This window comes from Maylandia zebra, linkage group LG17 (genome assembly GCF_041146795.1).
Source record: "Maylandia zebra isolate NMK-2024a linkage group LG17, Mzebra_GT3a, whole genome shotgun sequence".
Taxonomy (NCBI): Eukaryota; Metazoa; Chordata; class Actinopteri; order Cichliformes; family Cichlidae; genus Maylandia; species Maylandia zebra.
The window spans coordinates 31,869,227-31,883,695 of NC_135183.1; the positions used below are offsets into that span (position 1 = coordinate 31,869,227).

Here is a 14,469-nt window from a genome sequence, read left to right on the forward strand (position 1 = left end):
AATAACAAGTGCGAATTAAAATAGAAAAAGGGTAGAAAAAGGTAAAGTAGTTAAGCTAATTGCTGCCAGCTGGCTAAAACAATAACTATGCATAATATGTCTGAATATGATAGTGGCACATATCTATCTAGCCACACACACACACACACACACACACACACACACACACACACACACACACACACACATATATATATATATATATATATATATATATATATCAAAAATTATAGCATATGCAAGCGTCATGTGATGCATTACTCATGTTGAACACGGGCTATGCACCTGCTGCTTGAATAATTAGATAAGGGCAAATTTTAAAATGTTCCCCTTGCCCAATAGAACTAGTTATTGTGTAGTAGTAATTGCAGCCATTTTTACAGTGCACATGAAATGGGCATATATGTATATGTTTTTGTTGATTAGCTGTACTAACTAAAGAAAACATAGAAATTTGACTGTGACGGCGGATAAAAGTAATGTAAGTAAGAGAGGGTATGATCAGTGCAGGTCAGTGTATTTAGCTAAAGAAATGTAGAATATAAAAGCTCTATGTGATACATAAGTAATGTGGAAGATGGGAAGTCATGCTCTGCTGCTCAAATAATTAGTAAAATGTTACCCAACTAGTAGCAGTATTCTAATAATACTGGTTATTTTGTGGTAGTAATAGGAGTTCTTTTTAAAGTGCAGGTTTATATAGCGAAAAAATGATTGTTTGCAATAAATAGAAAGTTTTTTTCTGGCCTTTCCAAATCTTATACTACTCTTTATACCTTGCCTACTATGATATCTTAGTTACATTCTTATAGTATGATGTGATGCAGTGTTATCATAGTGTGCCATCAGCTGTTGTTGAGGCTGTTACAGTCTGTCAGGATCTGGTAAAACCAGCCTTCCTGATAACTAAAGCTAAATGCCTTGAAATGCACCATTTAAATACAAATACAGGGATTTCCGTGAAAATGGAGCTTTACCCCCTCACAGTTGGAACTTGAGTCAGCATGTTGTGTTGCTATTGATATGCTTAAGAAAGGTGTCTCACTTAAACAAAGTAAATGTGCTAATTTTCCCTGAACAGGGCAGAACTTTGATTTGGGCGCACTGTGAACAAACTGTTATGTTACACCTGTTATAAAGGGTTCTGTTATTTAACTGGCAAAAATCATAAGCATCACATATGTGAAATCTTATCTTGAATCGACCCGACAAACTCTTAGACCACATCAAATAAAGAAAAACACTCAACACATTGAATGCAAAGTGGGAATAAAGTATGGTTTTAAGGAGAGGGGGGCGGAATTAAAGAAGTTCCATAAGAGTTATAATCCCCGCCAGCTCTTTCCTTTAAGCTCGTGAGAGCCCACAACAAAAGGTGCCCACCACTATCGCCTATACACAATTAACTAAAGCACCAGCATTATTCCATTATCATAAGAATGCTGTTTGCAAAGGCGGGAGGGGGGACTCCTCGGCATTCATGGCCGTGGTCGAATAGAGCTGAGAGCTTTTATCTTCTCAATTACATGCAGGCTGCATTCATCACACCACCTAGTGACATGTTTGGACACTTTTTGTGCACAACAAATAATTCGTTTATGTTGGTAATTTAAATGGCTTGTTTATAATTATAGCAGTGGGCCTTTTTTTTGGAGGGGGGGGGGGGGGGGGGGGACTGGTGAGATTAGGGTGGGACTCGTTTCCAGAGGGACTCCAAGACAAACAGATGACACTGGTAAGATCTTTTTGTTTTTCTCTAACGGGGCATTCAATGTGAGCAAATATTGTAACTGTTAATAGTCTCCAAACATTCCTCATAATCAGATTTATGTTCATCTCTTGCAAAGGAATGAAAATGAAGCGTTTTGTAACGCGTACATTGCTTTCCTAATGTGACCGTTCTGCCTCCTAAGAAGTGTCAGGATCTCACGCGCCTTCAAGTCGTGCACATGCTGCTGCAATTATGAATTCAGAAGACCACCTGTGCAGTAATTGCTCATACCAGCAGTAGCATCTGAGTTTAAGGAGACTAAATGAGGGCAGGTTTCTTCTTTTGAGGCTAACATCATTTGTTTTGAATCACATTTCTGCCTGAGTGCTTTTGATCTATTATGTGGCTGATGATGAGATTCAGGGTCGTGTTTGAGCTAACTGACCACAAGGTGTCAATGTTGCCGGGAATGTATTTCGCCGTGTGTCATTTTGGTTCATTAATGGAGAAAGCACTGAGGAAAGCAGCAGGTATAAATGCCTACTGGATGTCATGCTCATATAAATCTAACTAGATGAAGTGATTTGTCCAGAGAGAATAGACGGAAGGAGAACCATCTGTACTTGCCAATGCCTCAGTAATGTATAATTCTGGCTTAACACAGCAGGTTTCATCCTTATGGTGCTCTATCACAATTTAATCCCTAGTGCATTGTATTTTGTCTATTTTCATTTCTTGATTCTTGTTTAAATCTTTCCTTTTAAAATAAGATTGATGTTAGGAAATGTGTTGAATGGACAGGCAAGAATGGTGAGCGTTAAAAAAAATAATGCAGCAGCTTATTTCTGTGGGGACACTTTGATAATGACACACCTAAGATGCGTGGGATACAAATCAGGACATCAACCGACCATAACATTGCAGTGCTATGAGATTTCTTTCACTTTTATGTGTAATTTAAGTTTTCCCACCTCTCCCTGCCAAGTCAGTTTTTTTTTCCTTTTATTTACTTTTTTTCAAAGCAACAAAAAAAAAATTACCATGAGAAAGACCAAATGAAGTTTGCAGCATTCCTGTTTGACTCAATATACAATAATGTGCAAAAGTCTTGAGCCACCCCTCAGTTCTTTATACTTTGTTGAGAAAACATGACATATGTGCGGCTTCTTTTTTTTTTTTTTTTTGCGATGTGCAAAAATGCTTAGAAATACAGTATATAAGAAAAAACAAAGATTGCAAAATTCTAAAGAACTCAAAAGTCAGCATTTCATACAGCCATCTCTATTCTTCAACACACTGTTAGAAAAGCTTTCCTGTAATTTCTTCAAGTAGTCTTCAGGAATAGTTCTCGAGGCTTCTTGAAGGACAAAGCTTCTCTTTTGATGTTGGCTTCCTTTCAGTATGTTTTCTGTTCACACGATCCCACACTGCATCAAAACTGTTGAGGTACGCGCCCCGGGGAGGCCAACTCATGACTGATAGTGCTTTATTTTGTGTTTTTCTATGCAGGTATGCTTTTACTGCATTGGCAGGATCATGTCATGCTGAAAAATAAAGCTGTTGCCAATCAGGTGCTTTCCAGATAGTATTGCACGATGGACAAAAGTCTGATGGTACTTTTCTTCATTCATGATTCTATCAGTTTTAACAAGATCTCCAACAACAATGGCTGAAATGCAGCCCCAAACCATGACAGAGCCTCCATCGTGTTTTAAAGATGGCTGTAGCCACCCACTGTTGTACTTCTCACTTCTTGCATACTTATTAAAGACAACTGGAACCACGGATTTTAAATTTGGATGCATTACTCCATAAGCCAAAATTTCTTGCGTAATTTGACATACCTCAGCCCTTTTCTTTGTTTGACTTCCTTCAGAATAGCTCCTTGTTGGCCACGGTTCCACTAAGAAAATTTCTGACGGGGCATCAATAACTGAAGGGCCAAATGCATCGCTCACTTCCTTTGTCAGGGGTTGCTGGATTCCTTCCTGTTTTCTAAGGACACTTATCCTCTACACAGTTTCCTCACATTTTTTTAAGTAAGCACTGCACACCACACCGAGATATGCCAAGTTTTGGGCTAATGGCTCTTTGATTATCACCTTGTTGTTGCTGCACAAGACAAACAAACAAACAAACAAAAATGGGTTTTGTTATCAATGCCAAATTGCTAGCAACATAATGCCCTAAAATACAATTTAAAGCTGGTTCTTTTCTAAATTATATATTATGTGTAGACACATCACTGGTTGATTGTTTGATTTGTTTGTTGCTTCATTTGAACTTGAACTTCATTCAGGGTAAGTGGACTACATTTCTAATTAGCTTTTCCAGTGTTTATAAAAATCGTATTTTTAGAATGTAATATAGGTTTTAAAGTGCTACTATAGAACTTCTCAAAGAAAGAAAAAGATGGTCACCGATTTATGAAATAAAAACTGAATTTATGAGCTAATAAAACGCTCGTCTTTGTAAAGGTCATTTCTGAAGCACCAGCATTGTTTGATATGTGATCAGTTGTGTTAGCCTAAACTTAGTTCACCCCCTTGGACACACCATTCTTTTTTGTACAGTCTCATTAAGGTATCGTGGTCATCTAGCCATGGGATCAATTGTTGACATACTCTTCTTCACTTCGCTATGGTAGGCTATTTTAACATCTTCCCATAAGTTTACATAAAAGCTACATAAATTCTTAAAATTAAATCGGGGAACTTCAAAACCCCCGCTTTTCTGTGGGGATTTGTTCGTTTGTTCAGTTTCCAATCATCAAACTTTGTGGTTATACAGTCACATCGGACTCAGTCTTGGGGGAAAAAATATCAGCTGTTCTTTACAAGCATGTGCAAGGACTCAAGAAGGGTCATTACTCGCATCAAAGAAGTTGATATAAATTAAATTACTAAGCATTTATAGTTTAATGTGCAATAACTGATCACAGTGCTTCCAGATATATTTCACGTGAGTAACATTTAATGTGTAAAAAAAAAGAAATAACCTCTGTTTTAATGTTTTCCACTCTTTCTTTGATCTAAAAAACTAGTAAAACTGTAGAAATATTAACTGGACACCACATTATCACTGACATAATAAGTGAATCTCTAAATTCACCCCACTCGCCAAAGCCCGTAAATGAGGAACATGTGATATTTGCTGCTAGAATGTGAATAAGGCAGTCAGTGTGTAAGTATCGTAACATTTTTGGACTCCTGTCCATAAAGAACAGAGGACAGAGACTGCTCAGAGGAGGGGAAAATGGCTAATTACTGCCTGTAATGTCCTTTCTCTGGCTGAGTAAGGATACTGAATGACAGTCTGGAGCAGAGATGGAGTCTCGGTTGCCTGTTCTGACTGTAAACAATAATAACAGAATCAGTGCTATGGAGAGAAGGGCACTGAAATGACACAGCAGAACAATCTGACTTAGTGTTCCGTCATGGGCTTCTATCTGATCTGAACAAAACATCAGCGGATCATGCTTTTTGAGATCAAAGGTCAGTCACTGAGAGGCCCTGTGGGATTTAACACGAGACTCCAAGATGTTGATAAATGTTCAAATAAAGAATTTGCTTTTCCCTCGCAACAAGCATGGCGTGATCTTTTGTTATGCTTTAGTTGTGCTGTCCACAAAATTAGTCTGTGGATTCCATTCGCTTGCCAGCAGAGGTGACTGTTCTGTAGCGTTTTGTGTCATCAATCCTTAGGGTTAGGCCTTGACCTGGAAAGTAAACCCCGGTGGTCTGGAGAAGAAGCTTCTGAGTCACAGTCGACATCGTGTTTGTCCTGAAGAGCCCTTTTCTGTTAGTCCAAGAGGATCTAATTAAAATACACAGAACTGTTAATGTGGCTGCTGTTACAGTCCTTTGTAGAAATGGAAAGCTTTGATAGAGGTTGGATGGTCAGGCAATTCAACTGGACTTGTGTAATAACAGGTGATAGGGTAAAAAATGTTGGAAACCACAGTAGTACCTTTGTGAGGCTTTTTGTGTTGTAGGCACAGCGCTACACATGTGTGTGGTTTTCTTTTCCAATCTTATACTTACTTTATGGAACTGATTGCTTTTGATAAACTTGAAATATGTTATAGGTTAAATAAGCTCTATTTAAACATACATTTTCAGGCCGCTTATTTCTTTGATGTTAGTCTGCACTTATCCAATAGTGCTTGGCCTGTAGTGAGCAGAGTGAGGTGTTGGTGATGGTTCAGGTTTGCTGTAGAAAATTGTTAAAGTTAGTTTTTAATTATGCTAGCATCATTCTGTGTTGTTCTGTGTTGACAGTTTAGTTTCATAGGTTATGCTTTAGGAACCTTTAAATTAGAAGCTATAGCTATAACACCATTAGCCATGGGCTACCTGGGTTACTGACTACCACGCTCAGGCGTATGCAGAGTGCTGCTTTGCTCTGTAAAGACGGAAGATCGCTAAAATGAGTTTCAAGCAGTCTTTCTGATGTTTATCACGAATGAGTCATCTTTTAACATAATGCAAGGCCATGCTCATAAGTAATGGCTGCAACTTCATTAATCGCAGTACTTGAGAAGGTATAGTTACATCATTTACTGCTTTTGTGGCAGTGTATCGCAAATTAAACAAGACACTTAATAAAATAACTAACATTTAAGTTGATTTCCTAAGCTGATAAATTACAGTCAAATAGTAAATACAGTCATATGAGAAGTATGACCTATCAGGGCATAATAAAAATAATCAGGTCCTTATCAGGTCTCAAAATTAGGTAAATACAACTTCAGAGGATGTAGAAAACATGACATATTACACTGTCTATATATTTCATAAATTAGGAAATAGTGGTTGAAGAACTAAGTACACCTTCACTCCTTTCAGTGAAGGAGTGAAGGAGGTAAGAAACAACCAGGTGCTGTAATCAAATGAACCTGAATCACTCAGGTGTATGTTAACACAATGCAAAGAAAATCAATTGTTGCTACCCATCAGTCTGGAAAGAGTTGGAAGAACATTTCCAAATATTTGAGGTCCATCATTCTACAGTGAGAAAGATTATTCACAAATGCAAGACATTCAAGACAGTTGCCAACCTTCCCAGGAGTAGACATCCAAACAAATTCCCCCCAAGGTCAGGGCACAAAACTCAAGAGCTTCACCTGAGACCATGTTAAAGGTTAAAGTTAATGCCAGTACAATTAGAAAAAGGCTGTACAGGTTTGGCTTGTTTGGAAGTGCTGCCAGGAGAAAGCCTCTTCTCTCTAAAAAGAACACGGCAGTATGACTTCTGAAAGACTAGACTTCTGGAACAATGTCGTTCGGACAGACAAGATCAAAGTGCAGATGTTTGGCCATAATGAATAACACAACATTTGTAGAAAAACAAAGCGTAACAGCACGAACACCTCATACTGACTGTGAAGCATGGTGGTGTAAGGGAGATGATTCGGGCCACATGACTGGGATTTTTTGCAGTCATTGAGCCAACCATGAACAACTCTGTGCACCAAATTATTCTAAAGTGAAATGAGAGGTCATTTGTCTTATAGCTAAAGCTTGGGTGAAACATCATCATGCTACATGACAATGAATCCAAGCACAGCAGAAAACCTACAACAGAAAGGCTGAAAGTTCAAGCTCTCAGTTAATGTAAAATAACCGTGAAGGGTGAAAGATATCAACTGTGGTTGTATTTAAACCATTTTAGAATCTGTTAATGTAAAAGATATCCTGATATGTGAAACCAGAAAGGGGGTCTAGTTTGTTTTTCACAACTTCACAGCATGTAATAAATTATTTAACTTGTGAAAACAGTAAGGCAATCACTTGCATTAATTCTCTTTTAGTTAGTCAACTTTTTTTGGAGCTGGTTCTTATACTTGCCTAAACAAAAAGCCTAGGCTAATTGGAAAGTCATAGAACAGTAAATAACAGTAAAGGCAACTTATCTGATAATTTGTCATGAAATTTCATGAAAAGACAACACACAGACAACAAGATCGGGAGATCATCCCATTCAGTGGGATAGATCTTTGTACGTAAAACTGTTCAGATGGACTAAAGTGGTAAGCTGATTCCTATAATTACCATTACTGCTGCTACATATTTAAAAAGTTAAACATTGCAAGACAGAAAGAAAACAGTTATGCTGTACAGTTACAGATTGACCTGGTAAGATAAAAGCATTAAAATGTACCAAAATGTTGCACTTTACAAAATATAAAAAGCTTCCTTGTGAAATGCCGGTAACCACATAAGAGGCATTTGCTCGCCTCCAGCAATTCAAAAATATGTCAGACATCAACGATAAGGAGAGATACTTTCAGAAGGTAAAAAACAAAGCTTTACAATTCAAAAGCTGCAAATTTGATTTACAAACAACACAAATCCACTTTCAATCATTTAATAAAAGCTTGGATACAGGACCTTTTTTTTTTTTCCTTTTTTTTACAGCATGTGGCATGTGTTAAGTTGTATTGGTGGAAAATCAATTTTCTAAAACAACTGCAGTAAGACTGAATAAAACCCCCAAAATCTTAACAAGGCATTTTTCAGACATTCAACATTCACCACAGTTTGGATTGGATAATAACAACAGTGCGCTGGTTTAGGGGGCCAACTGACCAACAATATCCTCTTCATCTTCTTTTAATGGAGTTGCCAGAAACACTATCACAAATATAAAGATTTTTTTTAATATCTAAAATATTTATATAAATAGAAAGTAATTAAAGATCTGGGCAAAATGACAAAGTGCAAAACAGGAAAAAAGAAAGAAAGAAAAGAAACAGGGAGGGTTTAAAAAAACAAAACAAACTTTAACAGCAAAGACAATATACCACTGCTCTGAAATCAGCAACCATGAGCCTTGTCTTCATTTTAGCTGCAACAGACCGTAACTTCCCATTTCTATTTCTTCAACCAGTAACTCAGGTTGTTGTTGTCTGTTGATTTAAACGTGTGAGCACAGCAAAGAAAACTGAAGAAAAATTAAAAGATTTGTTTATCTTGTCATAAAAGGGATGTTAGCCATTTAACTGTACACAGCCAGTACCCAGTTAAACCATGTGTATATACAGCGAAACAAAGCCTACCATGCAGGTTCTATTAAACTGATCTAAACTGGTAGACAATCTCACGCGCTGATGGACAGTCATGGGAAGCACTTTGAGTACTTGGAAAAACGTAACACAAATACAAATGATTATGTACAATTCAATCATCATTAGTGCTTAAACAAAACAACCAATGAGTCCAAAAAGAGTTAGTTTCCACTGAAGCAGTTGGCAAGTACCAGGCGAGTGCATTTCTGCTAAACAGCAAATTTAAATGCTTTCAGTTACGTTAGCTCTATCGTCAGCAGCAATGAATGAAAGAGGGGGGTACTTCTCTGACATTTTAAAGGTTTATGCCGTTTGTTTTTTGACCCATTACGACATCTGCTGCACTTCAAAAGGGACCCGTTATGCCTTTCTCCATTAGCTGTCAAAGTCTAGTATTAACAAGTAATCTTTGTAAGCCAAAAGTTTGAGCCTTAGACTGATATAATCCATTTTAGACAGTTTTTTTTTCTACTTATGCAGTTGGGAAGGGCCACCAATCAAATGAAAACTGGCTCAAAGGGAGGAGCTAAAAGTCAATATGAGGAAAATCTGAATTATTTTGAATTATTAATGGAAGCAAGCACAGGAGATCCCCTTTGAAATAAGAAAAATCTCTTCACATTTTCTGATCGACTTTTTTGACATCCTCAGTTAAACTTTGTAACACTTTAAACCTTTAACCTGTGGCACACAGTGCTATAGAAAACAAAAGCATATAGTTTCCCTTTAAATGTAAGTGTTGTCTTTTTAAATCAGCACTGCTTTTTTACACCTGATGCTGCATCTAATAAAAGACACCGAGGGCTCAAAAGGAATGACTACAGAGCTACCGGAGAAGAAACGGTACCTAGCTTGAGCTGGGCAGCTGTGAAGCAAGCGGATACATTTTGACCCAGTTCTGACTCGACATAACACAACAAACCAAGCGTAATCGCACTGAGATGAGGCCGACCGGCCTTGGAAGATAAAGATAGTTTAAAAATATAGCTATAGTTTTGAACACTGGAAGAAGTATGAAAAAGGGTGAACCCACAGGAAATTGGGAAAATGGTGCCCCTTTATATGAAAATACAAATAAGGGCCTGGTTTCACAAAACAAAACCTAACCAGCCTTTTGTCAGAATAGTAAGAAATAATTATGAAATAATTGTGACCTCTGGGCTTATTATCTCCTGACAGGACAAAGGAGGATCTAAACGAGAACACAGTAGAACCAGACTACTTCACTTTCCTTTTAGAGCCTTAAATGCTTGCACAGTACTGCATCTAAAGTGTATACACATAATTTGTAGTATGAGAAACAACATGTGGGATATGGTTCTAAAGTTTCAGAGATCAAGATTTCTGTCAGACTACAATAATTATTTAAAACTAATATTAGAAATTTAAAAAGAACAGAAAAAGGATGTGTTGTTTCCTATTGATGACAGTAAACATAGACAGCAGCCATGGCTCAAATTGGTTTGTGTGATTATTAACTAACGATCTAATTATTGAATGTTTTGAGAAACCAGGCCGAGCTCATTATCGTTAATAAACAGAGACAAAGAGACAGGAAAGCTAAAAAATACCCTCTCTCCTACCTCATAATTGGGAAAAGGGGACAATTATGAATAAATACAAAAATAAGAACAGATATGTACACATTTTTAATAATATGAACTATAATAATACTTTCAACATTTCTTCAAAATGACATAGAAATCTTTTTTTTTTTGCTGAAAAAAAAAAACCTCAAACCCTCAAAGGTCAAAAACAAAAACAAAAGAATGATAAATTATTATACAAAAAAAGCGCCATCCAACACCTTAATATTAATAACAATAATTCCATTTTTGGATGCAAGTCCAGGAGTTTCTTGCAATGTTTAAACCAGGACGAAGGGGAGAAAAATACAAAAACATTCTTAAGTTAAATCTGACTTCTTCCTATATTGAAATACAATGCATTGATGTAGCGTTGTTGGTAACACAGATGTCTTCTTCTTCCCTTGTCTGAACAGGTTCTTGTGTGGCACTGCTGGAGATGGCTCTGGAATCAGCGAACAAGGAAGGAAGGTGAACTGAGGGCAGTAAGTGCACTTTGAACACAGGCATGCTGGGATGAGCAGGGAGCATTGGGGGGCAGGGGGACAGTAAATAGAGAAATGGACAAAGTTGTTTGGTACAGAAAGAAAGAGGTTAAAGAAGAGGTAAATGCTGGATAAAACCCAGCTCATCTCTTTTTAAAGCAAAAGGAAAAGAAAAAAAATACAAATAAAAAATAGAGAAACACAAAAAAAGGGGTGGAGCCACTGAGGTGGCATAGCTGAAGTCTGAGTCCTACAGTAGTCGTGTCAGTAGGTCCTTTAAACATCAAACTCCCCCAAAGAAATCACAGTTATCTTTCCACTCAGATTTCTGAAAATAAACTCTGGTTATCCCCCTGCAAAAGTCAACAGTGGTGGTGTCATTAACAGTGCCTTAAAATTCCCTTATCAGGAGGATAAAAGGTTTTTGAAATCCTGTTCTGTAAAGACCACAACGGCGCGGAGCAGCTTTCCATCAAAATGATCCGTACTGAGGGATAAGTGGTGGAAGCCACTGCCAGCCAACTGTGGGCAAAGACTTCAGAGTCCCGCTGTCACAGCAGGTGAACTGAACTGTTTTTGGATAAAACAGATGTGACATGATGAAGCAGTCTGATTGGTGCTGGAAGAGCGGTGAGGTCAAAGGTCACAAACGGTGGTGGCCTGAACAGCTGCCCAACATTCTGTCCATTAAACAGGTTTCTGTCAGTGATGCAACTTGGCCTGTGGAGAAAAACGCACACTTGTCAAGTGATTTTAATTTCTTGCCTGTAAAGCAGCAGTTTCACAGCAGATGGAAGTTTAATTTGTAATTTATTAATTTATTTGCACAACACAGTCATTCATTCTTGAGAGCTAATGATGATATCCATTTAATAATAAGCATATATTTAAAAATCACTTATTAGCTTGCAACTTTTGTTCATTAATCAAAATCTGCAACAGTTTATGTTTTAGTAGAGGCGGTGACAGTGGTAGAGGAAAAGTCTAGGATCATCCCCTCAGGACAATGAACCAAAATCCAAGTCTAATGCATCAAAGAGTGACAAACATAGGCGTGACACTCAGATTTACGGAGAACATCACCTAAACTGGTGGGTCTCCCAATTTCTGAAAATAATTAGAATAAACAAAATTTTGACCACGCATACAGAGTATTGAACCACCCCTCATACCTTTTTTACCTTTATTCATATTATTTTATTTTAGGAAAATGGGAAAGAGGTACAGCAATGAATTGAAATATTTGCAAAACACTTGAATATGTAATGCTGTATATAAGACAAAAAAACAAGTTGTATAATTCTAACAAGGCAGCCCTTCCAGTGAGACCATTTCAGATGAGGCTTCAGTGAACAAGAGGTGGATCAACTGAAGAGCCAAATGCATCTCTCGGGTCCTGTGTCAGGCCTTTGCTGGGTTTTTGTTTTTCCTGTTTCTTAAGGACATGACTTTCAGACACTGCTCAGATGTTGTAGAGAGTTTTTAGGCCTGACACTTCTTTTGTGCTTTTGCACAAAACTGCATCTACTGTCATTCAAAAACAAGATGGAACTGAATTTGCTCAGCTGTCATCACTGTAACTTATATCTCTCACTATTTCAAGGACCACCTGATTTTAAGTGGTCACATAACAACTGCGCAAACTTCACCTGCTCATCTATTCACCACTGAATGGTGAAGTATGTCTTTGCTGTTGACCATGGGTCAATGACTGGAGCTTCTTGTAATAAATGCTGAAGGTCTCCTACACACCAGCTCTTAGCTGACTATCAGACTTCCTTGAGAATTCAAAACTCAGCACACTAAAATATATTCCAGGTAGTAGATGACTGCTTACCTGTCTTGGGGATTCAGGCCCTGAAGCTAGTATCCCCCCGCTATCGCTTCCATTCCCAAAGAGGCTATCTAACCCACTCAGTCTGCTCAGCTTGTTGCCCTTTCCTCTGTAGGAGCTGGGACTTCGCCTCTTCCTCCCTTCTGCTCCTCCCCCATAAGCTAAGGGTCCTGTGGGAGGAGCCATTGGTTGGTGGGCAGCTGAGGTTGGTTCCCTGTTAGGTGAGTAGGGTATACTGGTGCTGCCAAGTTCACGACTGGAGAGAAGCAAAAGAAGGAAAACAGTATGTTGTGTCTACATACACAATAAGTATATTACATGTTATATGAATATACAATATGTTGAACTAAGTCTGCATTCCCTCTGACTACAATCATGACTTGTTATCCTCTAAAAGAGAATTTAATGGCATAACATGTAGGTATAATCAAATATTTTTGGGAAATAAAACATTTACTTCTAAAGTTAAATATCAAAGTACAGTTTTTACAAGTTTTCAAAATTGTGGCCTCTTAATGAAACTTTTTTTTTTTTTTTTACATTTTACTGGGGACTCACCTGTTTTGCGATATGTGGCTTTGAGGGCCATCAGCTTTAGATAGCCAGCCCTCTGAGCTTCCCCAAAGTTCGCTATCCCCATGACCAAGTCCCTTTTTCTTGGCTGGGGAGGCAGCTGTCCCTCCCGAGCTTTGTAACTGTGAATGAAAGCTCCTGTCGTTCCTTTTGTAATTATCCACAGTGGGAAACAAGGAAGAAGAGGAAAATGAGGAGGAAGAGTAGGACGTTTTTTTTCTCTTCTTAGTTCCCGCTACGGGTTCCTCCACGTCTTTGGATGGACGACTTGCTTTATGCGTGCCGTTACGGGCTTTGCCCTGCGCGAAGACTTGGGTGTGGGGTTGCGGGGAGTCTCGGATGTTAAACACCCCAGCTGTGGATGCAGACTGAGGAAACATGGCGGTGTACGAGAGGGAGTTGGGGAGGGAGTTGAGCAGACAAGAGGTGGGAGAAGGGGCTTGATGTGAAGGTATGGAGGATGTACCAGATGGGGAGAGGAGGCTCTCAGCAGCCAGAGGCACCTTCCTGAAACATGAAGAAGAGAATCTTACAAAAGAGAAATGTACCAATAAAGTTGTTTTACTGCCAGAATAGCTTGTAGAAGACCTTAAGTAACAATCAATATGCAGTATTTTACTGAACAATGGTTTTCTAAGCTCATTTTAGTGTCTTCCCCTCATTTCATCAGCCTCCTCGGCTATTTTTACTTTACTTCCCACGATTAAAACTCAGAAATTATTTATCTATTGTGATTGTGCAATCATTAACTGCATGCAAACCTGTTCTTTTTTTCCCCTCTATTGTTGCTAGTTTTGATCTTTGATTAAAAACTTACAGGCTTCATGTGTGATTTTTTTTCACCTTCTATTGTTTAAAAAACAAAACAAAAAAACCTTCCCGTCTAAAAAATGAAACAGAATTTGAATCTGTTTTCCACAGCTGATGAGTTCATCCCTTCCTCTCACATCTTTCCATTAAAACATTACATTTTGCTCATCTTTACCATTTCTCACCCATACCTATTAACCTTTAAGCAAAATATGGTAGTAGAATAATCAAAGAATACACTCGCCTCCACATCTGGGCGTTGAGGTGTTTCTCCACCATGTTTTGGAGTGCCAGCCTCATCCTGTCCCATCGCCTGTCAAACACATAGTGGCCTCTTCCCATCAGCCTGCTGCTGAATACGCAAAACTGTAAGAGGGAGAAAGAAGACAGCTCAGGTGAGA

At 38.2% G+C, this 14,469-nt stretch overlaps 1 protein-coding gene across 4 annotated transcripts in view; it reads right to left on the reverse strand.

Annotated features, from left to right (window-relative positions):
- Positions 1-6,255: 6,255 nt before the first annotated feature.
- Positions 6,256-14,469, reverse strand: part of atxn7l1 (ataxin 7-like 1) — a 32,264-nt gene continuing 24,050 nt past the window's right edge. For all 4 annotated transcript variants that reach the window (XM_004560906.4, XM_004560908.4, XM_076876204.1 and 1 more), the window contains 4 exons: positions 14,313-14,434; positions 13,244-13,765; positions 12,689-12,941; positions 6,256-11,571 (listed from right to left, as the gene is read on the reverse strand). In XM_004560906.4, coding sequence (XP_004560963.3) covers positions 11,554-11,571; positions 12,689-12,941; positions 13,244-13,765; positions 14,313-14,434 — 915 coding nt within the window. In that variant the 3' untranslated portion in view covers positions 6,256-11,553. The remainder of the gene's footprint in view (positions 11,572-12,688; positions 12,942-13,243; positions 13,766-14,312; positions 14,435-14,469) is intronic.